This window comes from Somniosus microcephalus, chromosome 33 (assembly GCF_052327205.1).
Source record: "Somniosus microcephalus isolate GS21.2 chromosome 33, FLI_Smic_1.0, whole genome shotgun sequence".
NCBI classification, from domain to species: Eukaryota; Metazoa; Chordata; class Chondrichthyes; order Squaliformes; family Somniosidae; genus Somniosus; species Somniosus microcephalus.
Genome location: NC_141019.1, coordinates 30,569,335 through 30,596,115, shown reverse-complemented (window position 1 = coordinate 30,596,115; position 26,781 = coordinate 30,569,335). Strand labels below are relative to the sequence as shown.

General features: G+C 46.2%; 2 protein-coding genes across 9 annotated transcripts in view; both read right to left on the bottom strand.

The window, feature by feature from the left end:
* Positions 1-3,496, bottom strand: part of lima1a (LIM domain and actin binding 1a) — a 124,815-nt gene extending 121,319 nt beyond the window's left edge. For 4 of the 8 annotated variants that reach the window (XM_085972887.1, XM_085972891.1, XM_085972890.1 and 1 more), the window contains exon 1: positions 3,285-3,339. The gene's annotated coding sequence lies outside the window, so the exon portion shown is untranslated. Of the gene's footprint in view, positions 1-3,009; positions 3,046-3,284 lie in introns of all 8 variants that reach the window. The other 4 variants (XM_085972888.1, XM_085972894.1, XM_085972893.1 and 1 more) reach the window with 4 other exon arrangements.
* A 4,571-nt stretch (positions 3,497-8,067) lies between these two features.
* LOC147097083 (uncharacterized) overlaps positions 8,068-26,781 on the bottom strand; it is a 39,409-nt gene continuing 20,695 nt past the window's right edge. Inside the window, exons 4-8 of the mRNA XM_085972886.1 lie at positions 19,950-22,356; positions 16,855-17,047; positions 14,867-15,045; positions 10,381-10,494; positions 8,068-8,352 (exon numbers count right to left, since the gene is read on the bottom strand). Of these exons, the coding sequence (XP_085829012.1) occupies positions 8,169-8,352; positions 10,381-10,494; positions 14,867-15,045; positions 16,855-17,047; positions 19,950-22,356 (3,077 nt within the window). The 3' untranslated portion in view covers positions 8,068-8,168. The remainder of the gene's footprint in view (positions 8,353-10,380; positions 10,495-14,866; positions 15,046-16,854; positions 17,048-19,949; positions 22,357-26,781) is intronic.

Below are 26,781 nucleotides of genomic sequence, written 5' to 3'. Positions count from 1 at the left end.
CTCAGGGATATATCTGTTTATACACTATGAATAGATCTGTATTTTTGTGTACAACCATGAATGTTTTTCGATGCTTTGGCAACATAAGATGTACCTTGTCATGCCAATAAAGCGATTTGAATTGAATTGAGAGACATTAAGAGATATTCAAGGCAAGAGGAGGTGGTAATGGGGCAGGTTAAGAAACAAAAGGATGGCTCTGGAGGAGGTGTGAATTGCACTGGCAGGATGAAGGACAGCTGCTATGTGGGAGAGTAGAGAAAAAAAAAAGGAATGTGTGTGTGATAGGGGCCGAGGTTATGATCTGAAATTGTTGAACTCTATGTTGAGTCCAGAGGGCTGCAGAGTGCCTTTGATTGATGTAATGCTGGAGTCGTTTCAAAGAGAGAAGATTAAAAAAAACACCAGATAATTGCAGACGAGTTAATGTAATTAAACATTCTGGGAACATAGGATGGTGGTGAGAACCTAGGTGATTTCATTGCAGTGGTTTCCACCCAACCCAATCTGGTTTCTAAATTAGACCGAATGACAATCCACGTGCCAAAACACTCTGCATGTTTCATTGTCTACGCACAAACAATCCAAGAAAACTGCTCCTCTCACTTCCCGAGTTTACAGCCAGTTCGGGAGGAAATTTGGGAAAATGCATAATTACGACAGGTTCAAGACAGTCTGGAAAAGGGGAGTCACTTTTAGCTGAAAAAAAAAACCCCCAACTTTTTCAGTCTACTTTCAAAACAAAAAATAAATAAATCTGGTTTTGCAGCACGGTTGCACAACTGGAATATGAGAACAGCAGCTGTTGATGAACTTGAACAAAAGAAACTTTTCAACACTATGAAACAATCTTTGGCAGGTCAGTAAATCAAACCTTAAGTGTGTAGTAACAACTATTTTGGAGCAGTTTGCTGTGCTGTCACACTACCCATTACTTAGACCATTTCATGGCATTTTTCTTTTTTTAAAAACCAACACAACAACTTCTTCCCTCTCCTCCCAATAGATGGTGATTCATACTGCAGTTTCCCAGGGCCTAGCCAATGAAGTGTCAGTAGGCAATTCAACTAGGGGAGGGGACAAAAAACAAACACGGCTAAAGCCAATTCTGTCTCGCCAGACCACCACATGTGGGCTTTACAGCAGGGATAACCCAAAAGAATGACCAACTATCACTTGGATTGTACTTTATGCCCTCAGGACATCTCAAAGCACCAAGTATTTTTGAAGTGCAGTCACTGTCTTGTAGGCAAATGTGGCCGTCAGTTTGCACACAGCAAGGTCCCACAAATAGCAAATGAATGATCAAACCTATTGGTGCTTGGCAGGGAGAGAAATATTTTGCTAGAACTTCCTTGGGTCTTCATCTAGTGCCATGGGATCTTAGACCATTCAGCTTAACAGGTAGACAATGTCTCAGTTTAAACATATCAAAAAGATGGCAACTCCCAACAGTGCAGCACCCCCTCATTACGGCACTGAAGCATCAGCCTGGAGTGAGGCTTGAAACCAATGGCACAGGGGTCAGTTACAGCATCCGTCAAGTCAATAGAATCCACCTATATATATTTTTTTTTTTTTTTTTTATAAATTAAAATTACATTTTGGCATCATCCACTCAAACATCTGGCACAATACATCCTTAAGCACACAATTCACTAAACTGACTCACCAGGAAAGGTGGAAGCGATTTCCAATCAACATAAAACATTTTAAATTCGGCTCCACCAGATTTTTCCCGTCAGGATAAATCAAAATACAATGCATTATTTTTAACAGCAAGTGCTGATGGCATTACTTAGGGAGGGGTTACAGAGTTTGAAAAGTGTTTAGAAGGTGAATTGAGGACAGCTGAAAAACTTCAGCTACTGGTGTTAATCCATTACACCATCAGATTCAGCAACTCCTCCAAGCCAGTTATTCTGATTTAAACAGGGAGCGGTTCCAAGGGTTCTTCGCAATAGTTCTTTCCAACACACACACTAAAACAGGGTAATGATAGAGACACCTCATTAAAACTTGCAGATACAGTGGAGCTTAAAGAAGCTATTTGGTTGTGCAAACAAGAGTGTAAAGCCCAGATTAGATCTTTGTAAAACAACTCATATCTTCCAGTGATTTAGCAAACTTCTGTTGTTCCAGAATTATATTAAATCTGTGCATAATTTTTATTCTACAATATTTGGTTGATTATTAGAAGTGTCACAGATCAGCCCCATAGCACAGCACACTGGCACATGAAGGCAGGACATAAAATCTTAAATCAAATGTACAAAAAGTTCATGATCTTGGTTGGAACATCTGGAGAGCTGTTGAACAGCAACACCAAACAATAGCCAAGGTGCATACCTCCCAGGGACCAAAATAAAACAAACAAGCACATGTACAGGTAGACCACAAGGAGGGAATTAATTTATGAAATGGAAGGCACCTTGTCAGATTTAAGTCTTTTAATTCTACATTTTGTTCAAAGTCAAGTACATTAGTGCCAGTCAATGAACAGTACAAAGTATAAGTAGCATCTTCTGAACTTGATCAGGCATTTGATTCCAACTGCAAATAGTCAAAAAATGTATAAACTGGATTATATCACATCCAAACATTTAATAAAACATAAAATATTGGCAGCAGACCACAATTCGCTTTGGTGCCTCACTCCATACAGACAACTGTCATCTCAATCTGTCCCAGGATTACCAATAATCACACTGTCAAAACAAGCCACACAGGAGCTTGGGAAAGTAAATCTAATATTTAAAAGTACAGCAAAAGACATAAAAGTGCAATATTAAAACTCGACATTTCACTAAGTACAAAAAGAGAGTGGTCAAAAAAAAAAATCAGCAAACACCTTAAGTATTAAATCACTTGTTTTGGACCTTCGCCCGTTTAAGTTTAGAATTTATCCACAAGTTAATAAATGCAAGAAAACGCTCAACCGGAGAGAAATAATTGCAAATTCAAACCAATAGAAATACCAGATGAAAAGGGGAGGAAAAAAAACCTCACCTCAACAGGTGGATTCGTTTGCACAATTCTATGGAACTGAAGAAAAGAAAATGAGACAACACATCAGTAAATCAATTTACAGACACAATTATTGTTGTAAACCACTCTGAATAGTCTTTGAGGCACACAGTCCATTTTCCTTCTGACCACAAGCCCAGAGAAGACGGCTTGACCACCCCCCCCCCCCGCCTCTCAGCCCAAAAACTTTTCGAAAAGAGAAAATGTATCCAAGCTGACGGATTTTTTTTTTGCTGCTAGCATTTTTTTCTCCTCACCTTGTTGAGCCGTTCTTCTCCCCGAGGGTTTTCCGAATGTCAAGCGAAGTTGGACTGTGCCGCCGAGGTGAACGCTTCCCCCGCGCTGCCTCGCCGACGCACCTGCCTCCTCTGCCCTGTTCCAATTTCCCAGACTGACGGACCGACTCGAGCTTTTAAGCCACGCACCAGCAAATGACCTCAGCGCGCAAGAGCCGAGTCTGAAGTCGTCCTTGCGAGTCCTCCGACTGGTCCTCCGAGCCTGCAGGGGGCGCTTGTGTAGCGGCCGTTTGTCTACTCCCCCCCCCCCCCCCCAGAAACCAATCGTCTCACCCCTGCGTCATCCTCTGGCAACAGTGCCATCTGCAGGATTGGGAGACGCAGGTGTTCCAATGGTGCCAGGGATGTGCCACCTGCTGGATTTCAGCAGCATTGCTGCACTTGCTTTTTTGAAAAGTGTTGCACAAAATCATTTAAAGTGTTGCTCCCCATTCTCAGGAGGGAAAGGGGCCTATGTCATAATGATTACATAGAATTACACACAGTCTACAGTACAGGGACGGTAGCATAGTGGTAATGTCACTGGGCTAGTAATCCAGAAGCCTGCACTAATGATCCAGAGACGTGAGTTCAAATCCCATCACGGCAACTGCGGAATTTAAGTTAAGTTAATTAAATAAATCTGGAATAAAAAGCTAGTAAAATCACCTTTAGGGAAGGAAATCTGCCATCCTTTGCTGACTCTTAACTGCCCTTGGAAAATGGCTTAGCCACTCAGTTGTAACAAATGCAATAATAATAAGAATGAAACCGGACGCACGACATGGCAACAGAACACCCAGCCCAGTTGACCCGGCAAAGTCCTCCTCACCAACATCTGGGAGAGCTGTCATACCTTTCAGCCAATGTCCCATCACCACCACAGTAGTATACAGCCAGCCAGGAAGCAGTGGCTGGGACTCTGGACCCCATGAAGTCTACTCTCAATCATCAGCAAAGTAATGGAAGGTGTCATCGACAGCGCTATCAAGCGGCACTGATGTCCAGTTTGCGTTCCGCCAAGACCAATCGGCTGAATTCGTGAGGTGAGAGTGACTGCCCTTGACATCAAGGCAGCATTTGACCGAGTGTGGCATCAAGGAGCCCTAGTAAAGCTGAAGTCAATGGGAATCGGGGGGGAAAACTCTCCACTGGCTGGAGCCATACCTAGCACAAAGGAAGGTGGTTGGAAGATGATCATCATAGCTGCAGGAGTTCCTCAGGGCAGTGTCCTAGGCCCAACCTGCTTCATCAATGACTTTCCCTCCAACATAAGGTCAGAAATGATTTGCTGATGACTGCACAGAGTTCAGTGCCATTCACAACTCTTCAGATAATGAAGCAGTCCATGCCCGCTGCAACAAGACCTGAACGACGTTCAGGCTTGGGCTGATAAGTGGCAGGTAACATTTGTGCCAGGCAAGCGAGAGTCTAACCACCTCCCCTTAACATTCAACGGCATTACCATCGCCGAATCCTCCACCATCAACATCCTGGGGGGTCACCATTGACCAGAAACTTAACTGGACCAGCCACACAAATACTGTGGCAACAAGGGCAGGTCAGAGGCTGGGTATTCTGTGGTGAGTGTCTCACCTCCTGACTCCCCAAAGCCATTCCACCAAGGCACAAGTCAGGAGTGTGATGGCATACTCTCCACTTGCCTGGATGAGTGCCACTCAAGAAGCTCGACACCATCCAGGACAAAGCAGCCCGCTTGATTGTCACCCCATCCACCACCTTAAACATTCACTCCCTCCACCACCGGCGTACCGTGGCTACAGTGTGTATCATCTACAAGATGCACTGCAGCAACTCGCCAAGGCTTCTTTGGCAGCACCTCCCAAACCCACGACCTCTTCCACCTAGAAGGACAAGGGTACCATCCTGACTTGGAAATATATCGCTAATCCTTCATCGTCGCTGGGTCAAAATCCTGGAACTCCTTCCCTAACAGCACTGTGGGAGCACCTTCACCACACGGACTGCAGCGGTTCAAGAAGACGGCTCACCACCACCTTCTCAAGGGCAATTAGGGGACGGGCAATAAATGCTGGCCTTGCCAGCGACGCCCACATCCCATAAACGAATTAAAAGAACACAAGGATGAGAATTTTTTAATCGAGGCGTTGCTGGACCGGGAGCCAATCTAGATCAGCGAGCACAGGGGTGATGGGTGAGTAGGTTAGCACGCTGCTTGTTCACTTCGAAACTTGGGCTTTGAATCCAGCCCAGAGCAATGAGATAAAAGCCTGCTTTTTCTTCTGGTTATAAAAGTCTTATGTGAAATAAACCTGGACAATCTCAACCCACTTCCTAGCAGGGTGTGTGCCCACAGCACAACGACCCAGCATTCAGCACTAAATGGGACTAAGTCTGCAATATCATTCAGATGATGGTTAGTGTGGGAAATGGAAATGTCTTGGTGCAGGAAGAGGGGATCCTCGTCTGAGGTTGAGACTGCTGCATATTATTGGAGCAGCGTAAAGCAGCTGGATGCGCTACAGATCTGACCTGAAAGTGCATGGTGCTTACGCTGGGTGACAAACGACTCCGATTCCCCAGCAATGACATGCCTCACCGAGAGGGGCAGAGAAACGTTTGCAAATCTTTAAAGGTGGCGAAGTGGGCACAATAACAAGGAGAGTGTCAAATTCAAGGTAGGGCACGCAAGAAACTTACACACACTCGTCATCACAGACAAAGAGGAAGCTGAAAAACTCAAACAGTCCCTGCCTCCACGTCTGGCTGTGAAAAAAGCTGAATTAAGGAACTGAGATCTGTAGGAATAACAACAGAAACGGCTGGAAACACTCAGCAGGTCGGGCAGCACCGAGGAGAGAGAGAAACAGAGTCAATATTTTGGGTCGAGGACCCTTCGTCAGAACTGGAAAAGGTTAGGGAGGAGAGATTTTTAAGCAGGGGCAGGGAGGAGGGGAGGAAAGAACAAAGGGAAGGTCTGTGACAGGCGGGAAGGCAGGAGAGATTGACTGACGAAAGGGATGATGGTGCGAGGCATAAAGGCCTAGAAATTCGGTTGGTTGCGCCAGGGATTAGCGCCTAAAGAGGGCAATAACTGGGGCGATAGCCAAATTCCGGTGGGGCGCAAGGCGTTTAGCGCCTCGCCCCATATTGAGTATGCATTTAGCGCCGGCGCTAACGCTTAGCGCCCGCTCATGGGCGCAGGCTAATTATGATGTCATCTGAGTGTGCAACGCCTTTTCGGCGCCCCAGACGGGAAATTCAGTGGCGCCCCCCTCCGTAGCGCCTGGCGCTATTAGTGACAGTTTTCCTGGGCCTTACCAAGTCGCTCTCGGGCTGGAGGAGCGTTATTTAAAGGGGACTGGTGTGGTTTAAAAACGGCACACATTTCTGGTGCACAACTTCCTCGAGAGCTACAAAGAGTTGCTGACCTGCACACTGAGAGCCATTTGACCACTGGGCCCACGCTGGCAGAGGAACAGCAGCCTTCTGACCATCGCCTTGCTGTTGGTGAGCCTTGACAACGGGGAACCTTCCTGTGGGCACTTATTACGGGGCCTGCATTGGAGGGGAACGTCCTGCTGCTGAATCATCTGGAAAGGGCACTGAGACGCTGGGAGAGGGGGGCGGGCATGGCCAGACGGAGGAGGGCCAACAGACGTCGCCACAGCAGACCTTACGCTGGCAGGGTTTTCCGACAGCAGTTTTCCTACATCAACATGCCGGAGGAGCAGTGTGTCAGAAGGCTACGATTTAGAAAGGAGGTGGTGACTGAGCTGTACCAGCTGCTTCAGCCAGATCTGCAGCCGGTCTGATACCCCCAAGCCTGTGAAGGGCAAGATGCATGTAAATAGCAGGCATGGCCATTGTAAATGAAGAAAGTGTTTCATTACACAAAATGTGGTTCCTTCAAACATGAGAAAGCTATGGCAACAGAAAGCAAAACTAATACATTGACACATAACTGCCTCTCACACCCGGGAGACTGTCCAAAACATAAATCACATTCCGACCATCTTCCTTGGCCTTGATTCCACTGCGCCAACCAAAGCATCCAATGCCCCATCAGTGAGGCGTTCCTCCCTCTGCCTCACCCTTTCCATTTCTTGCTAGGCTGGTGCGCCACAGGTAGGCTCCCACCGCTTTGAAGGCCTACAAGGCAGTGAGTGTGTCTGGTGATGCCAATTGACCTGCCCCTTTAAGAGCTGGCCGGCGCCAGTGTGTCTCAGGGAAAGTGATTATTGACAGCACCTGCGCTGCGCCCCGCCGCAGCGATATTGGGTAGCGCCTCCGCGTTAGCGCCTTAAGAGTCGCGCGCAGCGCCTGATTTACCGCCGCAAACACCATCAGGGGACGCAACGACCCAATATCGCGCCAGGTGGCGCTAAGTCGCAACTGGCGGTACTCTTAGCGCTTCGCCAGATCTAACGCCCCAAACGGGGCTATACCGAATTTCTAGGCCAAAGAGAGGTAATGGGACAAGTTAAGAAACAAAAGGTGACCCTAGATGAGGTGTGAATGGCGATGGCAGAATCATCAACAGCTGCCATGTGAGAAGACAAAGGGAGGAAAAAATAAAAAAAATATAGGGGCCGAGGTTTTGATCTGAAATTGTTGAACTCTATGTTGAGTCCAGAAGGCTGTAAAGTGCCTAATCGAAAGGTGAGGTGCTGTTGCTCGAGCTTACGTTGAGCTTCGTTGGAACAGTGTAAGAGGCCGAGGACAGAGAGGTCCGAGTGGAGTGGAGCGGAGAATTAAAGTGACCTGTAGAGATCTGTAGGTGTTGTTTAGATTTTATTGAAACAAAAAAATGCTACAGAATCAAAAATACAACAAGGAGCACCACATTTTTGAGGCAGGACAACTGTTGTTGCGACCAACTCTTCACCTCTGCTGAAAGAGATTAAACTTGTTTGAAGATGCAGCAATGGCTAATGTCACATTTTTGTCTGTAAACAGAGGAACATGTGATTCAGGTGGGGTAGAAAGGCTCTTTGTTGGTGTCTGCAGTCTCTCTCCTACAATATTTATCCGTGTCTTTGCCAACATCTGCCGAAAAGAATTATTTCTGGTAAAGAAAATGAAATGCTGATGAAACACATTTAAGCAAAACTGCAGGAAAATAAAGCAGTGCAGTAGTTACAGATCTTTAAAGACCTGGAAGTGGTTCCAGTTATAAAACCAAGAAACTCAGAGGTCCATGATGGCTCGGTGGGTGTGTGGTACCGAGCCAAGCTGACACTCAGAAGGTCACAAGAAGGTGTTGAGATTAATACCTCTATTTCCCCATTAACTCAAGGGGATAAATTGGACCTTATGCACCTGTTTAACAGGCGTAAAACGGGTGCAACGCGGGCCAAGTTTGGGGACCACCGTCCTGCTCCACAAGAACACCTGAAAGACCTGTTATTGGGTCGGGCAATTTGTCAGGCACCCTGGCAGCCGCCTAAAACAGACGTCAAGCTCCTCACATGTGTAAATGAGGGGCCCAATGCCTGTTTTAAGTCAAATTGGATTACGATGAATGCAGCGGAACGGTCTGGTCCGCTTGGGATTCTTAAGCGGTTACCGCAGCCTAAAAGCGATTGCCGACAATTTTTTTAAAAACCGTTCCTGTGGAGCCAGGACCAGCAGGAGTGGTCGCCACGACTCTGCAGGACATGCGATCGCCCCCCTCCGCCACACTGCCGCTCCATTCCCCCCACCATCCCGGGACTTACCGCAAGGCCACTGTCTGTCTGTGACAGGTGCCGGCAGCGCGGCCAAATAATGCAAATGAGGCCCGAGACCCAATTTCGGGCTCGCCTCCGGCCTCCTGAAAACGCGGCACAACCAATTTCTAGGCCCCACTCTCTAGGCTGCTCGTGTGGGACACTGGAAGATTGCTGGTGCTTGTAGCATTATACTCCAACATGAATAAGTGCCCTGAGTGTTAGCTGTGGCTCAGTGGGCAGCACACTCGCCTCTGAGTCAGAAGGTTGTGGGTTCAAAGTCCCACTCCAGGGACTTCAACACACAAAACTAGGTTGACACTCCAGGGGTAGTGCTGCATTGGCTGGGGTGTCGTCTTTCTGATGAGATGTTAAATTGAGGCCCCGTCTGCTCTCTCAGGTGGACATAAAAGATCGCACTGCACTATTTCGAAGAAGAGCAGGGGATTTATCCCCGGTGTCCTGGGCCAATATTTATCCCTCAATCAACATCACTAAAAAAACTGATTATCTGGTCATTATCACATTGCTGTTTGTGGGAGCTTGCTGTGCGCAAATTGGCTCCCACATTTCAACAGTGACTACATTTCAAAAAGTACTTCATTGGCTGTAAAGCGCTTTGGGACGTCCTGAGGTGGCGAAAGGCGCTATAGAAATGCAAGTCTTTTTTCTTTTCTTTTATCCGTTAAGGTGGCATTCTGTCCAATAAGGCCACAGCTCCAGCATGCCCTCTATCTAAACAGGCACATCCCGAGGCTAATTGTCAAGAGAAGGTCTAGACTGGCAGTGCTGGTTAACCCCCAACTCCTGCCCTTGGGGTCAGACGAGGTGATCAAGGTCAGGAAAACCAGCAGGAAATGGCTGGCTTTCTTCCTCTTTTTTTAAAAATACATATTTTTAAGATTGTTTCATTTCTTTTTTCACGGGAGGAGGAGAAAATTGAGGGGGGAAAGAAAAGAAAAATCAGGAAATGGAACTTAGGCAAAGGACCAGTAATGTGGCTCTTATCTTTGGTCCCTTCAGAAGCAGGTACTCCATCCTGTGGCCGATGAGCTTTCTCTTTCACCCCCAGATTATTGCCATGTACAACCCCCAAACCATTGGCATGTACCTGTCCCCAGACTAGTTCATGCATATCCCTTCAGACTACTGTCACGCACAAACCCTGCTTTAATTATCGGGCAGGACAAAGGGGAAGAAAAACTCCAGAGTGCCATCACTCCAGCACTGAAGCAGTTCTGTGAATGAGTGTCGGAGTTTGTTATCACTCTCAATCTGTATCCTTTATTTTTGAATATTGAAACTCCCGCTTTAAAGTGTGAGATAGAGAACAGGATCCAGGGAGGGGATGAACAGGATAACAAACAACAAAATGGAACTCTTGCCTGTCTATTGTCACTAATTTAGGAGTTCCTGGAAATGAAGCTGGGATCGCAGGGTCCTTCTTGGCAATTGGAAAACTCCCATCCACAATATTTGTGCACCATATGTGGGAGTTCCTAACAAAGGATAAGGTGTAGTATTAATGGACTATAACATTTAATCAACCAGCGATGATAAGAATCTAAGAATTAGGAGCAGGAGTCGGCCATTCGGCCCCTCGAGCCTGCTCCGCCATTCAATAAGATCATGGCTGATCTTTGACCTCAACTCCATTTTTCCGTCCGATCCCCATATCCCGCGTGATACTGGGGCACACCAGGGGCTAGGTTTTCCTATAGGCTGGAATCTTACAGGCTGATTTTCCAATGTCTTTGCCTAGCGATGATTACGCACACCACACAAAGCTATGTTCCGATGGTAATCTGTTAGTGCTGTTGGAGTAATTTGGGATAGACTGGCACGAACCTGATATTTTAGGATTTTGGGTGCATAAATGATATGGGCGAATATTAGCAGCCTTTATCACCGCACCACCAAATCATGGATTGACAACAAACTGGACGGTGTTAAATAGCATATTACTACACTGGGCACTGAGGAACATAGCTAATAACTCCTGCCATTTTGACTTGTGCATGCAGAACAAATTAGCACATCACGACCACAAGATATGTGTGACAAAGACTGTCTTCTAGTAGAAGTCCGCAAGGAGCAGGCTGCTTTAGGTCCTAATTAACTTGTATGCCGATGGAAATAAAGGTAAGATCCTGGGTAACATGACCCTCTCAGAGGATCCTTGTCCCTGGTAATCCCACAGTGGGTAGTGCAAATGAAGGCTGAAAGTACTGCAAGCAGTAACACTTCTTTGTCCCTTTCTGGGATTCAATATGGTCGGTCAGCGGTTTAGCTCATGTCCCAGCTTAACCCTATTGTCCTCTTCCCCCATCGGCCTTACAGTTTGGTGACAGTTGTTAAGTCGAGAGAGTCAGGAATAAAAAGGTCTACATTTGAAATTGCATTTGCAACTGTACTCAGGTTTCTGTCATCAGGTTGTGTTGGATCATCACTCAAATTCTACCAGGACTGGTCCTAAGATGCCTTTCTCTCCTATTTTTTTCTCTAAAGGTCCACTGCCATAACAACAACTTGTAATTATATAGCGCCTTTAACATAGTAAAACGTCCCACGGCGCTTCACAGGAGTGTTGTAAAACAAAGCGTGACAGTGAGCCACATAAGGAGATATTAGGACAGGTGACCAAAAGCTTGGTCAAAGAGGTAGGTTTTAAGGAGCGTCTTAAAGGAGGAAAGATAGGTAGCGAGGCGGAGAGGTTTAGGCAGGGAATTCCAGAGCTTAGGGCCCAGGCAACAGAAGGCACGACCACCAATGGTTGAGCGATTATAATCAGGGATGCTCAAAAGGGCAGAATTAGAGGAGCGCAGATATCTCTGGGAGGTTGTGGGGCTGGAGGAGATTACAGAGATAGGGAGGGGCGAGGCCATGGAGGAATTTGAAAACAAGGATGAGAATTTTGAAATTGAGGCGTTGCTTAACTGGGAGCCAATGTAGGCCAGCGAGCACAGGGGAGATGGGCGAACGGGACTTGGTGCGAGTTAGGACACGGGCAGCCAAGTTTTGGATGACCTGAAGTTTATGTAGGGTGTAATGTGGGAGGCCAGCCAGGAGTGCATTGGAATAGTCAAGTCTAGAGGTTGCAAAGACATGGATGAGGGTTTCAGCAGCGGATGAGCTGAGGCAGGGGCGGAGACGGGCGATGTTACGGAGGTGGAAATAGGCGGTCTTAGTTATGCCGCGGATATGTGGTCGGAAGCTCATTTCAGGGTCAAATATGACACCAAGGTTGCGAACAGTGTGGTTCATCCTCAGACAGATGTTAGGGAGAGGGATGGAGTCAGTGGCTAGGGAACGGAGTTTGTGGCGGGCACCGAAAACAATGGCTTCGGTCTTCCCAATATTTAATTGGAGAAAATTTCTGCTAATCCAGAACTGGATGTTGGACAAGCAGTCTGACAATTTAGAGACCGTGGAGGGGGTCGAGAGAAGAAGTAGTGAGGTAGAGCTGGGTGTCATCAGCGTACATGTGGAAACTGATGCTGTGTTTTCGGATGATGTCGCCAAGGGGCAGCAGATAGATGAGAAATAGGAGGGGGCCAAGGATAGATCCTTGGGGGGACACCAGAGGTAATGATGTGGGAGCGGGAAGAGAATAACAAGGGAGCAGGACAGGAATAAACCAGCCAACACCTCTCAAGCAATGAATCTCAGCCTCTGTTGTGGAATGCATGACTTCTGGTTTGGCTGTGCACCCTGCTTAAGGGCCTGTTTAATCCTTGCTCCTTGACACGTAACCATTGGTAAATGGATTGATTTACAATGCTGGGGCCAGACTCTTTTTTAGCTCACTGCAATCACAACAAGTATTGAACGCGCGCGTTGGATCCTAAACTGGCTGAGTGGCAGGAGGCAGAGGGTGATGGTCGAAGGTTGCTTTTGTGACTGGAAGCCTGTGTCCAGTGGGGTACCTCAGGGATCGGTGCTGGGTCCCTTGCTGTTTGTGATCTACATTAATGATTTGGATGTGAATGTAAAAGGTATGATCAGTAAGTTTGCAGATGACACGAAAATTGGTGGGGTGGTAAATTGCGAGGAGGGAAGCCTCAGGCTACAGGACGATATAGATGGGTTGGTCAGATGGGCAGAACAGTGGCAAATGGAATTTAACCCTGAAAAGTGTGAGGTGATGCATTTTGGGAGGACTAACAAGGCAAGGGAATACACAATGAATGGTAGGACCCTAGGAAGTACAGAGGGTCAGAGGGACCTTCGTGTGCATGTACATAGATCCCTGAAGGCAGTGGAACAGGTAGATAAGGTGGTTAAAAAGGCATATGGGATACTTGCCTTCATTAGCCGAGGCATAGAATATAAGAGCAGGGAGGTTATGATGGAGCTGTACAAAACGCTGGTAAGGCCACAGCTGGAGTATTGTATGCAGTTCTGGTCGCCTCACTATAGGAAGGATGTGATTGCTTTGGAGAGGGTGCAGAGAAGATTCACCAGGATGTTACCTGGGATGGAGCGCCTCAGCTATGAAGAAAGACTAAACAGGCTGGGGTTGTTTTCCTTGGAGCAAAGAAGGCTGAGGGGGGACCTGATTGAGGTGTACAAAATGATGAGGGGCATAGATAGGGTAGATAAAGAGGAACTTTTCCCCTTAGTAGGGGGGTCAATAACAAGGGGGCATAGATTCAAGGTAAGGGGCAGCAGGTTTGGAGGGGATTTGAGGGTGGTTGGAATCTGGAACTCACTGCCTGAAAGGGTGGTAGAGGCAGGAACCCTCATAACATTCAAGAAGCATTTGGATGAGCACTTGAAATGCCATTGCATACAAGGCTACGGACCAAATGCTGGAAAATGGGATTAGACTGGGCAGGGATTGATGGTCGGCGCAGACACGATGGGCCGAAGGGCCTCTTTCTGTGCTGTATAACTCTATGACTCTATGACTCTATGACTCTTTGATAACAACAGAGAATGCTGGAAAAACTCAGCAGGTCAGGCAACATCCGTGGAGAGAAATTTGAGTTGACGTTTCGGGTTGAAACCCTTCTTCAAAACTGGAAAGAAAATAAAAAGATCGAAGGCAAAGCTGCGATCGAACAAAAGAAGAAAAGGAGACAATAAAAGGTATTAGAAGCCAGATGAGATGGTAATGGGCCCGTGGAGACAAAAGGCAGCTGAGATTAGGTGTGAAGTGTACTGGCAGGATAAGGACAGCTGCCAGGTGGGAGAGAGAAACAAAAGGAAAGGAGGGGGGGGGGGTGGGGGCGGAAATGAGGACCCAAAACAAAGGGGTGGAAAAAATTTAAAGGAAAAAAGTAATAGAGGCCGAGGTTATGATCTGAAATTATTGAACTCGATATTGAGTCCGGAAGGCTGCAAAGTGCCTAATCGGAAGATGATTTGCTGTTCCTCGAGTTTACATTGAGCTTCCGTGGAACAATACAAGAGGCCAAGGACGGTGAGGTCTTTGGTTAGGTAACGCAGTTAGGTTTCAGTACAATGCAGACCTTTCCCTACAACAACGGGACGATATACTCAGCCACATTTGTTATCAACTGCCTTCTCTGATACCCTGTTTACGCTATCATTTGTAAACGAGGCTATATTCAATTTTCGCCAGGTTCGGTTGACAGACGGCGCTGCATGCTGGCCACAAGGTGGTGGTCTGCTGAATCTGATTCGAGGAGGAAACCTGAAAATACCCAGAACAAACTGTACGAGGAGACGCCATGAACAGGCCAGGGGTGCGCTTAATCAAGCAATGCCAATCCAAGGTCACTTTTGCCATCATGGAGAACCTGCAAGTGTCCTAACCGACCCTGTTGCCTTTTCCCATAAGAAAGGTGAGGCCTATTTAGCATTATTCCGCTGAAATTCTTGGAACTTTTAACACTGAACTCGTACCTCATTCTAGGGAAAGCTGAAGGCATGCGGTGGGCCTCACCGTGAAGATAACGAGGTCTCTTGGATGTCACCAAAAACGGCGGCTGAAGGGGGGACCTGAACTGCATCCGAGTCCTTGAATTTGGTGGCTTGATGGCCAGAAATGGACTGAACAAGTGTAGGCCAGTACGGTGTTTAAGCTTTAAAAAGAATGCAAATGCAACGGTAATAGATTTTAATTTTTGATCTTCTCTCCTCAAGGCAGTGGCTATTGCTGGGTTACAGTTCCAACTGCCCTCTGGTAACTCACCCAAACAGTCATGTTAATGAGCAACTGGGGCCAGAGGAGGGGTAGATAACAACACATCACAGTTATGCCCGATGACGTGCCATTCAATAAGGTGCCACATAAAAGGTTATTACACAAGATTAGGGCTCATGGGGTTGGGGGTATTATAGTAGCATGGATAGAGGATTGGTTAACGGACAGAAAACAGAGAGTAGGGATAAACGGATCTTTTTCAGGTTGGCGGGCTGTAACTAGTGGGGTGCCGCAAGGATCAGTGTTGGGGCCTCAGCTATTTACAATCTATATTAATGACCTAGATGAAGGGACCGAGTGTAATGTATCCAAGTTTGCTGACGATACAAAGCTAGGTGGGACAGTGAGCTGTGAGGAGAACACAGAGTCTGCAAAGGGATATAGATAGACTGAGTGAGTGGGCAGTAAGGTGGCAGATGGAGTATAATGTAGGGAAATGTGAGGTTATTCACTTTGGTAGGAAGAATAGAAAAACAATATTTTTTAAACGGTGAGAAACTTTCAAATGTTGGTGTTCAGAGAGATTTGGGTGTCCTCGTGCAAGAAACACAGGAAGCTAGCATGCAGGTACAGCAAGCAATAAGGAAGGCAAATGGCATGTTGGCCTTTATTGCAAAGGGGTTTGGAGTATAAGAGTAAGGAAGTCTTGCTCCAATTGTACAGGGTCTTGGTGAGACCACACCTGGAGTACTGGGCACAGTTTTGGTCTCCTTATCTAAGGAAGGATATACTTGCCTTGGAGGCGGTGCAATGAAGGTTCACTAGGTTGATTCCTGGGATGAGAGGGCTGTCCTATGAGGAGAGATTGTGTAGAATGGGCCGATACTCTCTGGAGTTTAGAAGAATGAGAGGTGATCTCACTGAAACATACAAGATTCTGAGGGGGATTGACAGGGTAGATGCGGAGAGGTTGTTTCCCCCCTGGCTGGAGAGTCTAGAACTAGGGGGCACAGTCTCAGGATAAGGGCTCGGCCATTTAAGACCGAGACGAGGAGGAATTTCTTCACTGAGGATTGTGAATCTTTGGAATTCTCTGCCCCCAGAGGGCTGTGGAGGCTCAGTCGTTGAGTATATTCAAGGCTGAGATCGATAGATTTTTGGACTCATGGGGAATCGAGGGATATGGAGATCGGGCGGGAAAGTGGAGTTGAGGTCGATGATCAACCATGATCTTATTGAATGGCGGAGCAGGCTCGAGGGGCCGTATGGCCTACTCCTGCTCCTATTTCCTATGTTTCTTATGTCCTCCCTCGCCATCTATACATCGGAACAGGAGTAGGCCATTCAACCCTTCGACCCTGTTCCGCCATTCTAATAGATCAGAATAATATTAGATATAATCGATCAGAACTTCCTGAGTTCCCCATCTCAACCTTTTTGCTGCATTGAAGCACTGAGCAAAGGCCACGAGGGACGATCAGAGGGAGAATCATCCCTGAATTGTTTACTTCCTTGTGGTTGTTTGCACAAGGGCTTGGATCTGGGAGGAGTCCACCCAGCCGGGGAGGCTGTGTAGCCTGGGGAGACGCAATTGGGCAGAAAGGGCGAGAATGACTGAAAGACGCGAGACTTTTGCCTTCACTAAACTAACAAGGGATATTAGTGGGCTTAAAAACGAAAAACAATACTCGTGAATTAAACAAAACGGACTATGCTAAATGTACATCTTCTTAAAATCAGAACATACCTGATTGAACAAGTCGGTCATTCGATTCAAGTGTCTTTGGCGACTCTGATTAACCAGTTGCTGTCTTGCATCCCAGTGCTGCGTGCTGGATTTTATACGTGCTTTAAGCCTGTTGGCAAATCTGCACAGATCCTGAGCAACCTCTTCATCCTTATTGCTACTAACATCAGACATCCTGCTGTTCAAATAATGTCTTAAAGGAGAAAGACATAAAAAAAATGAATAAATGACTCCGTTCCCTCACTTTAGGCGCTCCTGTGCCACCATTCTCTGATTGGTCTATTCCCAGCCCTCCTCGTGTGCTATATTTGGGCTGAATGACAGGGCTTGACTAGATTAGCCAATTCTTCTTTCTCCCTCCCTCCTGGCAAAGTGACTGAGATCAGGAATACGCTGGACAAAGAAATCCAGGGGGAGGTGCCACCGGATTTATTCTGCCAATCCTTCTCCAGACTTTCTTCTCTGGTCTCTGCTCATCTCCTGAAGGCACTAATGCAGACTGGGCTTTAGTCCCAGGTGCCTCGGGTACAACCGTGGAGGGCGTCAGAACTGAAGCCGATCCTGCCCTCGTGCAATATTCACGCACTTAACAATTCCCTGTGATGTAATAAAACTCACTACACACTTGGTTTGAGTATAAAACAAGGCTTTAATCAACTTGTTTCAGAACATGGAGGTCTAGTTGTACTTCACTAGTTCCTGTCTTACAAAATGTCCCTGGCAAGCTGGGGCCGACGCCCGAGTATTTATACTCCTTGGACGGCGCCACCAGCTGGCCGTCCAGCGTTATTTCACGAGTAGTTTCTTGATGAATGATGAGATTTATAACACCCAGCAAGAGGCACTGGACAGCAATGGGAGCGAGAACCCTTGCTAATTTGTCTCTTCCCTAGCCTAGGGATGTTGAGGTCCACTGTAGCACACCAGAATCTCACCTGGCTGATAGCAGCTGACTCTGGACTTACTGGGAATCAAACAGGGAAGTTTCCTGGTCTGTATGGTATTAAGGGGAACAGATAGGGTAGATAGAGAGAAACTATTTCCGCTGGTTGGGGATTCTAGGACTAGGGGGCACAGTCTAAAAATTAGAGCCAGACCTTTCAGGAGTGAAATTAGGGAACACTTCGACACACAAAGGGTGGTAGAAGTTTGGAACTCTCTTCCGCAAACGGCAATTGATGCTGGGTCAATTGTTAATTTTAAATCTGAGATTGATAGATTTTTGTTAACCAAAGGTATTACGGGATATGGGGCAAAGGCAGATATACACAGTTAGATCGCAGATCAGCCATGATCTCATTGAATGGCGGAGCAGGCTCAAAGGGCTAAATGGCCTCCTCCTGTTCCTATGTATGGCTCAGTACTACACATGACAGTATTTCAGAACACATGAATATAAGAAAAGTCAAAGAGGAGGCCCATCGAAGCTCATGAACTCAATTTTGAACATTCTTTCTTTTTGTTCTATTATCCTGCCTGGTACTCACTAAGAGACTGGGCGAGCTTGTATTTTTTTAACAACAAGATGGTACGGCTGCAGTAGATGGCCAAGATCACCAAACTATCAAGTACCCCATGAGCCTGTCACACAGAGCTAGCAAAGTAATTTAATGTGGACTTTATGTTAGATGCTTTCTCTGCTACAGCAATGAAGTTTATTGCTTCAATCTATTACCTCTACTTTAGTGATTCAGTGGGCAAATGCGATATGCTTCTGAGCCACACAGACTAGTAAAGTCCCATGTTTGATCCCTAATCTGTGCTCAGTTAGTTGACGTTAGGTAGGGCAATAGTAGGGCTGCAATAAGTGGCGTCGGTATCCTTGGACGCAGGAGGGAAAAATCGCAGCTTAGATCCTTGCTCCTGACCACTATCCAATGATACGTGGATGTTGGGTAAGAAGAGAATTTGGTTTGGCCGTGATTCATGGTCAAATAGCCTGCTGACACAGATTTTCCAATCGGCGCTATCTTAATGCCAGCAGTAATCCATTTACTACTGCCACGCTTCAAGGACACCCTCAAAGCCTCCTTGAAAAAGTGCAACATCCCCACCTGGGAATCCCTGGCCCAAGACCGCACAAAGTGGAGGAGAAGCATCCGGGAAGGCGCCGAACAGCTCGAGTCTCTTCGCCTGGAGCAAGCGGAAGCCAAGCACAAGCAGCGCAAGGAGCGCACGTCAACCCAAGCACCCCACCCACCCGCCCCTTCAACCACCGTCTGCCCCACCTGTGACAGAGACTGTAGGTCCCGCATTGGACTCATCAGTCACCTGAGAACTCTTTTTTAATGTGGAAGCAAGTCATCCTCGGTTCGGAGGGACTGCCTAAGAAGAAGAACTGCCACGGCCATTGGAAGATCTAAGTATCACTGTCTAGGCTCACGTGAAGAGCGGCAACAGATCAAGGTCTGGAGATCTGCTGGTATTAACGGAGCTACACCTGAGTGTAAGCCGCTTTCTTCAGGAGAGGGAGCAAACTGAGGGAGAAAATCTGTCGTATCCCATTTCTAAGAAAGAAATTACATCTATATTGCACCTTATCGTGTCTTTAGAAACACCCCAAAGCACCTCATACACAATGAATTGCAGTAATTGCTGTTATGTGGCTAAACACAGCAGCCATTTTGCATACAGCAAAGTCCCACAAACAGCAATGAGGTGAATGACCAGTTAATCAGTTTTTTAGTGATGTTGGTTGAAGGAGGAATGTTGGCCAGGAAAACTCCCTTCTTTTCTTCAAATAGTGCCATGCAATCTTTATCAGCCTTGGTTTAACAATTCATCTGATAGACGGCCCCTCCGACAGTGCAGCACTCCCTCAGTACTGCACTGGGAGTTTCGGCCTGGATTATGTGCTCAAGTCGTGGAGTGGGACTCAAACACTCAGAGGCCACTAGTTAAGCCAAGCTGACCCTCGAATGGGAAACGTGTCAATTTCTGATCGATTTCAAACATTCAAAATCCGTATTTATTTTGAACGTGTGCCCATTTAATCCAACAAGAACTTTTAGTGAAAGATACAATAGTCTGGGCAGGCTGGCACCAGCTGCTCTTTTCTAGGGGGCGTTGTCAAATAATGACAGATGTTCATTTACCTAAGGGTTTGGATATGATGGAAAGCGATGTACTTTTTGAACAGGTAAGCCAGTCGAAGCTGAACTGCCGTTAACGTTTGATGAATAAGGTGTGTTGCTATGGCATGGAGTTGTTTGGAAATGATACCATTATACACCGCTTGGTCCAAAGTTTTATAATTTGCTCTTAGGTATGTCACATTCACAATATATGACCTGTCCACAATTTCTTCACCACCAGCAGCCTGGAAGACCATTCTCCTGGGTTGTATTGTTCTTTCCATTGTCTCTGTTGCCGTATTGGGCAAAGGAACTCCTTCCTTCTTACAATGTTCTGCCTTCAGTTTCACTTCCTTTCCTTTAATCCCAAGGACACTGTTGCTAGAGTCTAGATGATTGGTTGCCTCCCGAATCCTGATTAACTGATCCATTCCAGCCCGAGAGGACTTTTTCTCAAGCATTAGAATTGTGTCCAAGGCTTCCAGGGTCTTTTCATGCAGGCGAGTTTCTTGCTGGGATAGTCTTTTGTCCTGTTTGGCCTCTTCAATGAAATACTGAATGTGGGCACTTAATTCATCAAGTGCGATCTCTTGAATAATACTGAATTTGGAAATTTCTTCAAGAAGTTCAGCCAAAGTCGTGAATTCAGGTTCTTTTTCCTTCAATTTCTCCACCAGGCTTTCCTTTGATGGCTTTAATGCTTGGACAGGTTGCTCGCTAAACTCTTCCTTGATGTTCTGCATTGACTTGGCAAAGATTTCTTTGATCGTTTTCTCAATCACTCCATAAAGATTTTTTAATTCAGCAGACTTGAGAAGAGCATGGACCTTACAGGTGTCATCTGGCGAAAGTTCTTTTCCACTGCTCAATCCATGGTCCAGTGAATACAAAACAGCGGTTTGAAAATCTGTAAGCAAGTCCACAGCCATCTGCTTAGCCTTGGTCTTTAAAGCTTCTTCTTTCCGAGCTGATGCCCTCTGTTTCTTTCCTGCATTCAGGTTAGAGATAAGCATCTTACCCTTCACTGCTTCAGTAAGAACTGCCTCCAATTTGGGCTGAGCTGTGGGAATAAAGCTTCCATTGGACACTTCTGTGGGAATATTTCCCCCCTCAGGTTCTCCAAAGGGAATGTTTTCTTCCTTGAATATTTCTAGGATAGTCCCTTGTTCCTCAGGTTCTCCAAAGGGAATGTTTTCTTCCTTGAATACTTCTAGGATAGTCCTTCGTTCCTCAGGTTCTCCAAAGGGAATGTTTTCTCCCTTGAATACTTCTAGGACAGTCCTTTGTTCCTCAGGTTCTCCAAAGGGAATGCTTTCTCCCTTGAATACTTCTAAGATAGTCCTTTGTTCCTCAGGTTCTCCAAAAGGAATGTTTTCTTCCTTGAATACTTCTAGGACAGTCCTTTGTTCCTCAGGTTCTCCAAAGGGAATGCTTTCTCCCTTGAATACTTCTAAGATAGTCCTTTGTTCCTCAGGTTCTCCAAAAGGAATGTTTTCTTCCTTGAATACTTCTAGGATAGTCCTTTGTTCCTCAGGTTCTCCAAAGGGAATATTTTCTTCCTTGAATACTTCTAGGATAGTCCTTTGTTCCTCAGGTTCTCCAAAGGGAATGTTTTCTTCCTTGAATACTTCTAGGACAGTCCATTTTTCTTCAGGTTCTCCAAAGGGAATGTTTACTTCCTTGGATTCTACAAGGATAGTTCTTTGTTCCTCAGGTTTATCATGCCCACCAACAAGAATATTTTTGCGCTCCTCACTGAGGGGACATTTCCCCCTGAAGCTTTCTGCAGGAATGATTTTGTCCTTTGATTTTTTCACAAGCGCCCTACTTATATTTATTTCTGCTGCCTGCTTTGTTTTCACTTGCCAATCGGCAGATGGAGAGAATTCTTTAGAAGTGACTTTCTCGCTAGAGAGTGTTCCGCTAACGTTTTGTAGCTGTTCAACTTTGGACCTCAAAAATCTAATGGTGTATTCCAGATTGTCGTTCCTGCTACACGCTTCCCTGTAATGACGTTCCACTAGTTCAGCGCGCGTTTTAAGTGCTCTGCTGTGTTCTCGAAGGTGTTTCAGCTTCTTCACCAGATTACCTTCAGCAGCCTGGGAGCCAAATGAGTCTGACTTTTCTAGTTCATTTTCCACCTCAAAATATTCCTGTGACCGAACGTTAAATGCCTTGTGAAGATTCTCTATGAATTTCCTGATGTATCTGAAGGCAATTGTCTGGGCTTTCTTGCAAGGAGGATATTTTGTGATGTCTGCGAGCATCATATCAATCTCTCCCACTGCTGCGTCCAACTGTTTCGCAATTTTCGGTTCCACCATGGTCGCTGTACTCATTGGCTGCATATCCAGAAGGTGCATGAGTGTTTTGGGATCCATCTTCTTCTCCCTCCACCATTTCAAAATGGTATTTTTACCACCAGGTCCTGTAAAGAATCACAGTGTAAGACCAATCATTGTGCACTTTATTATGTATTCTGCTCTGAGACGTTTTGCGAGCGTTTAAGGTGGTATATCAATGCAAGTCTTTCTGTTTCTTTCAATCAAAATTAGATATCGTGGCATTTCATGGCACTGTGTACTCAGAATGATTTTAACATTGTATAATACAAGTATCTAAATGCCTATCAAACAACTATCAAAGGTGTTGCTATGGGAACCCGCATGGGTCCTAGCTATGCCTGCCTTTTCGTGGGATATGTGGAACACTCTTTGTTCCAGTCCTACTCGGGTCCCCTCCCTCACCTCTTTTTCCTGTATATTGATGACTGTATCAGTACCGTTTCCTGCTCTCGCCCTGAACTAGATAATTTCATTCACTTTGCTTCCAATTTCCACCCTTCCCTCACCTTCACATGGTCGGTCCATCTCCGACTCTTCCCTTCCCTTCCTCGACTTCTCCGTCTCCATCTCTGGGGTTAGGTTATTGACATTCACTACAAGCCCACAGCTACCTGGACTACACTTCCTCCCACCCCGCTTCCTGTAAGGACTCTATTCCATTCTCCCAGTTTCTCCATCTCCGCCGCATCTGTTCTGACGATGCCACCTTCCATACCAGTGCTTCCGACATGTCTTCCTTTTTCCTCAACCGAGGATTCCCCTCTACTGTGGTTGACACGGCCCTCGACCGTGTCCGTTCTATCTCTCGCACTTCTGCCCTCACCCCTGCCCCTCCCTCCCGGAACCACGATAGAGTTCCCCTTGTCCTCACCTTTCACCCCACCAGCCTCCACATTCAACGGATCAGCCTCCGCCATTTCCGCCACCTCCAGCGTGATCCCACCACCAAACGCATCTTCCCCTCCCCTCCCCTTTCAGCATTCCGTAGGGACCGCTCCCTCCGCGACACCCTGGTCCACTTCTCTATCACCCCCAGCACCCCTTCCCCTTCGCCCGGCACCTTCCCGTGCAAGCGCAGGAGATGCAACACCTGCCCTTGTACCTCCCCACTTCCCACTGTCCAGGGCCCCAAACACCCCTTCCAGGTGAAACAGCGATTTACTTGTACTTCTTGCAATTTAGTATACTGTATTCGCTGCTCACGATGTGGTCTCCTCTACATTGGGGAGACTAAACGCAGATTCAGTCCGTAAGGAGGTCCCCGAGCTTCCGGCCGCCTGTCACTTTAATTCTCCGCTCCATTCCCACTCAGACCTCACCGTCCGCGGCCTCTTGCATTGTTCCACTGAAGCTCAGCGTAAGCTCGAGGAACAGCACCTCATCTTTCGATTAGGCACTTTACAGCCTTCTGGATTCAACACAGAGTTCAACAATTTCAGATCATAACCTCGGCCCCTATCATATATATATTTTTTATCCACACTTTTTGTTTGTGTCTTTTCTTCCCTCCCACAGGGCAGCTGTCTTTCATTCTGCCAGCGCAATTTACACTTCATCTCGAGCCATCCTTTGTTTCTTAACCTGTCCCATTACCATCTCCTCTTGCCTTGAATATCTCTTCATATCTCTTAATGTCACTTAATCTCTCCTGCCTTCCAGCCTATCACAGGCCTTCCCTTTTGTTCTTTCATCCCCTCCCCACTTTCCCAGCCCTACACTTGCTTAAAAACCTGTTCCATTCCCTGCTTTTTTCCAGTTCTGGCGAAAGGTCATCGACCTGAAATGTTAGCTCTGTTTCTCTCTTCACAGATGCTGCCTAACCTGCTGAGTATCTCCAGCATTTTCTGTTTTTATTTCAGATTTCCAGCATCTGCAGTATTTTCTTTTTTGTATCTAAATGTCACCTTGGCTCAGTGGTAGCACTCTCGCCTCAGTTGGAGGATCATGGGTTCAAGCTCCAATTCAGGACTTGAGCATCTAATCTAGGCGGACATAGCAGGTCAGTACTGAGGGACTGCTGCATTGTTGAAAGTGCTGTCTTTTAGGTGAAGCATCAAACTGAGGCCCCATCCCTCCATTCAGGTGGATGTAAAAGATTCCATGACACTATTTGAAGTAAGAGCTAACATTTATCCCTCAACCGAACATCATCAAAACAGATTAGCTGGTCATTTACCTCATTGCTGCTTCTGCGCAAAATGGCTGCCGCGTTTGACTATAAACCAGTGACTACACTTCAGAAATAAATCATTGGCTGTGAAGTACTTTGGGACAGCTTGAGGACGTAAAAGTCACTATATAAATGAAATCAGGTACGGTAGCGCAGTAGTTATGTAACTGGACTGATAATCCAGACGCCTGGACTAATGAGTCAGGAACGTGAGTTTAAATGCCACCATGGCAGGTTGAAAATTTGAATTCAGCTTTTAAAACTGTCTGGAAATAAAAAGCTAGTGACCGTGACGCTGTCGAATTGTCGTAAAAACCCAACTAATGTCCTTTGGGGAAGGAAATCTGCTGTCCTTACTCGGTCTGGCCTATATGAGACTCCAGACCCACAGCAATGTGGTCGACTTTAAACTGCCCTCTGAAGTGGCCGAGCAAGCGACACAGTTGTATCAAAGTGCTGCACTCACTGGTTCAGGAAGAAGGCTCACCATCACCTAGGGCAACTAGGGATGGGCAGTAAATGCTGGCCTTGACAATTCAATTCAATTCAATTCAATTTTATTTGCCATATGTAACTACAGGAAACTTTCTGGTATCCGGCACTGACGGGACCGAGCTGGTGCCGTCCCATCAAAACTGCCGTAGAAACCAGCGCTAATGTTAAAACATACGGAGCTTTTGAGCTCCATGTGAATCAACAAACCCTGTTGCTTAGCAACAGCTTCAAAACAGTCGGCCGCAGCTTAAAAGCGTCTCTGTAGCTAAGCAACAGCTTCAGCTAGACCTTGCAGAGCCTGACTGGAAAAAAAAAGCAACGAGAAGTAAAAAAACTTATAGGAAATGGCTCCTGAATTTTGCCAGTAGATAGAGCTTTCCAGACATTTAACCTTCGGTTAAACGAAAGTTTCCTGTAGTACAATGGAATGCTTACGTCAGTGACCATGTTCCGAAAGTTACTCTGGGAAACAATTTGGCTCAACAGACCCTGCAATAGCATTTTAAGGGCTTGTTAAGGGCACCAATTAAACATGCAGATTTGCTCATGCTTGCCTTCCAGCCAACATCACGTTTAATGAAAGGTCATCGACATGAAACGTTAACTCTGTTTCTCTCTCCACAGATGCTTCCTGACCTGCTGAGTGGTTCCAGCATTTTTTGCTTTTATATCACGTTAGAAACATAGAAGATAGGAGCAGGAGTAGGCCATTCGGCCCTTCGAGCCTGCTCCGCCATTCAACGAGATCATGGCTGATCATCCAAACCCTAGCACCCGGTCCCTACACCGACAGCCATCCCACCCAAGCCCTATCCCCATAACCCCGTAACCCCACGTATTTAATCCCCCCTAACACTAAGGGTCAATTTTTTTATCATGGCCAATCAACCTAACCTGCACATCTTTGGACTGTGGAAGGAAACCGGAGCACCCGGAGGAAACCCACGCAAACACGGGGAGAATGTGCAAACTCCACACAGACAGTCACCCGAGGCCGGATTCGAACCCGGGTCCCTGGCGCTGTGAGGCAACAGTGCTAACCACTATGCCACCGTGCTTGTGATTGTTGCTGGACAGGTTAAGGTAGGGAAGAGAAGCTGCAGAAATCCAACCACACCCGGGTCCGTAGGAAGCATTTTGGGTGTGGTAGGTGTGATAATAATAATGACTTCCGGGAAGTTATGTCATCACTTCCTGTGAACTGTGAACTATGAACTGTGTACATACCTCACTTCCTGTCAATGTCACTTCCTGTTGGACTGGTATAAATACTGGTCTGTTCAGTATTGTAAGAGGCTTCTACCAGAGGCATGGTAAAGACCTCTCTTGTATATAGTGTGTTTATAAGTTACTTAAAGCTTACTTTAAAGTTACTTGATGGTAAGACTCCTTTTTCTTACATCAGTAGGTCCATGTTATCGACTGTCACACTCGACTGCGAGTTTACCCCATCACAACTGAGCAGCAATCAAACCACCTCCATAAAAATGAATCGATATAACACCATCAGAATATGCATCCATAATAAAGTTCAATAATAAGTCTGGTAATCATTTCTGTTATATTATCTTTGTACAATGTTAATTTTAGATAAATCAGGACTGTAAAAGCTATTCATCTGACACTGTTACAATACACACTGCAGTGTGCCAGTGTACTTGGTTCTCCTTAGGGTAAGTAAAAGAATGGCCATTTTCACCAGCTTTTAAACACAGTCATAATGACAGTCCAATAACAGCTCTTTTGTGTAAAAATGTAGTTGACCATTACAATCCTTTCACCTTACCTCTCCTCATCCTCATCAACAAAATGTGTGAACCAGAAGACAAAGAGGACGTCCAAC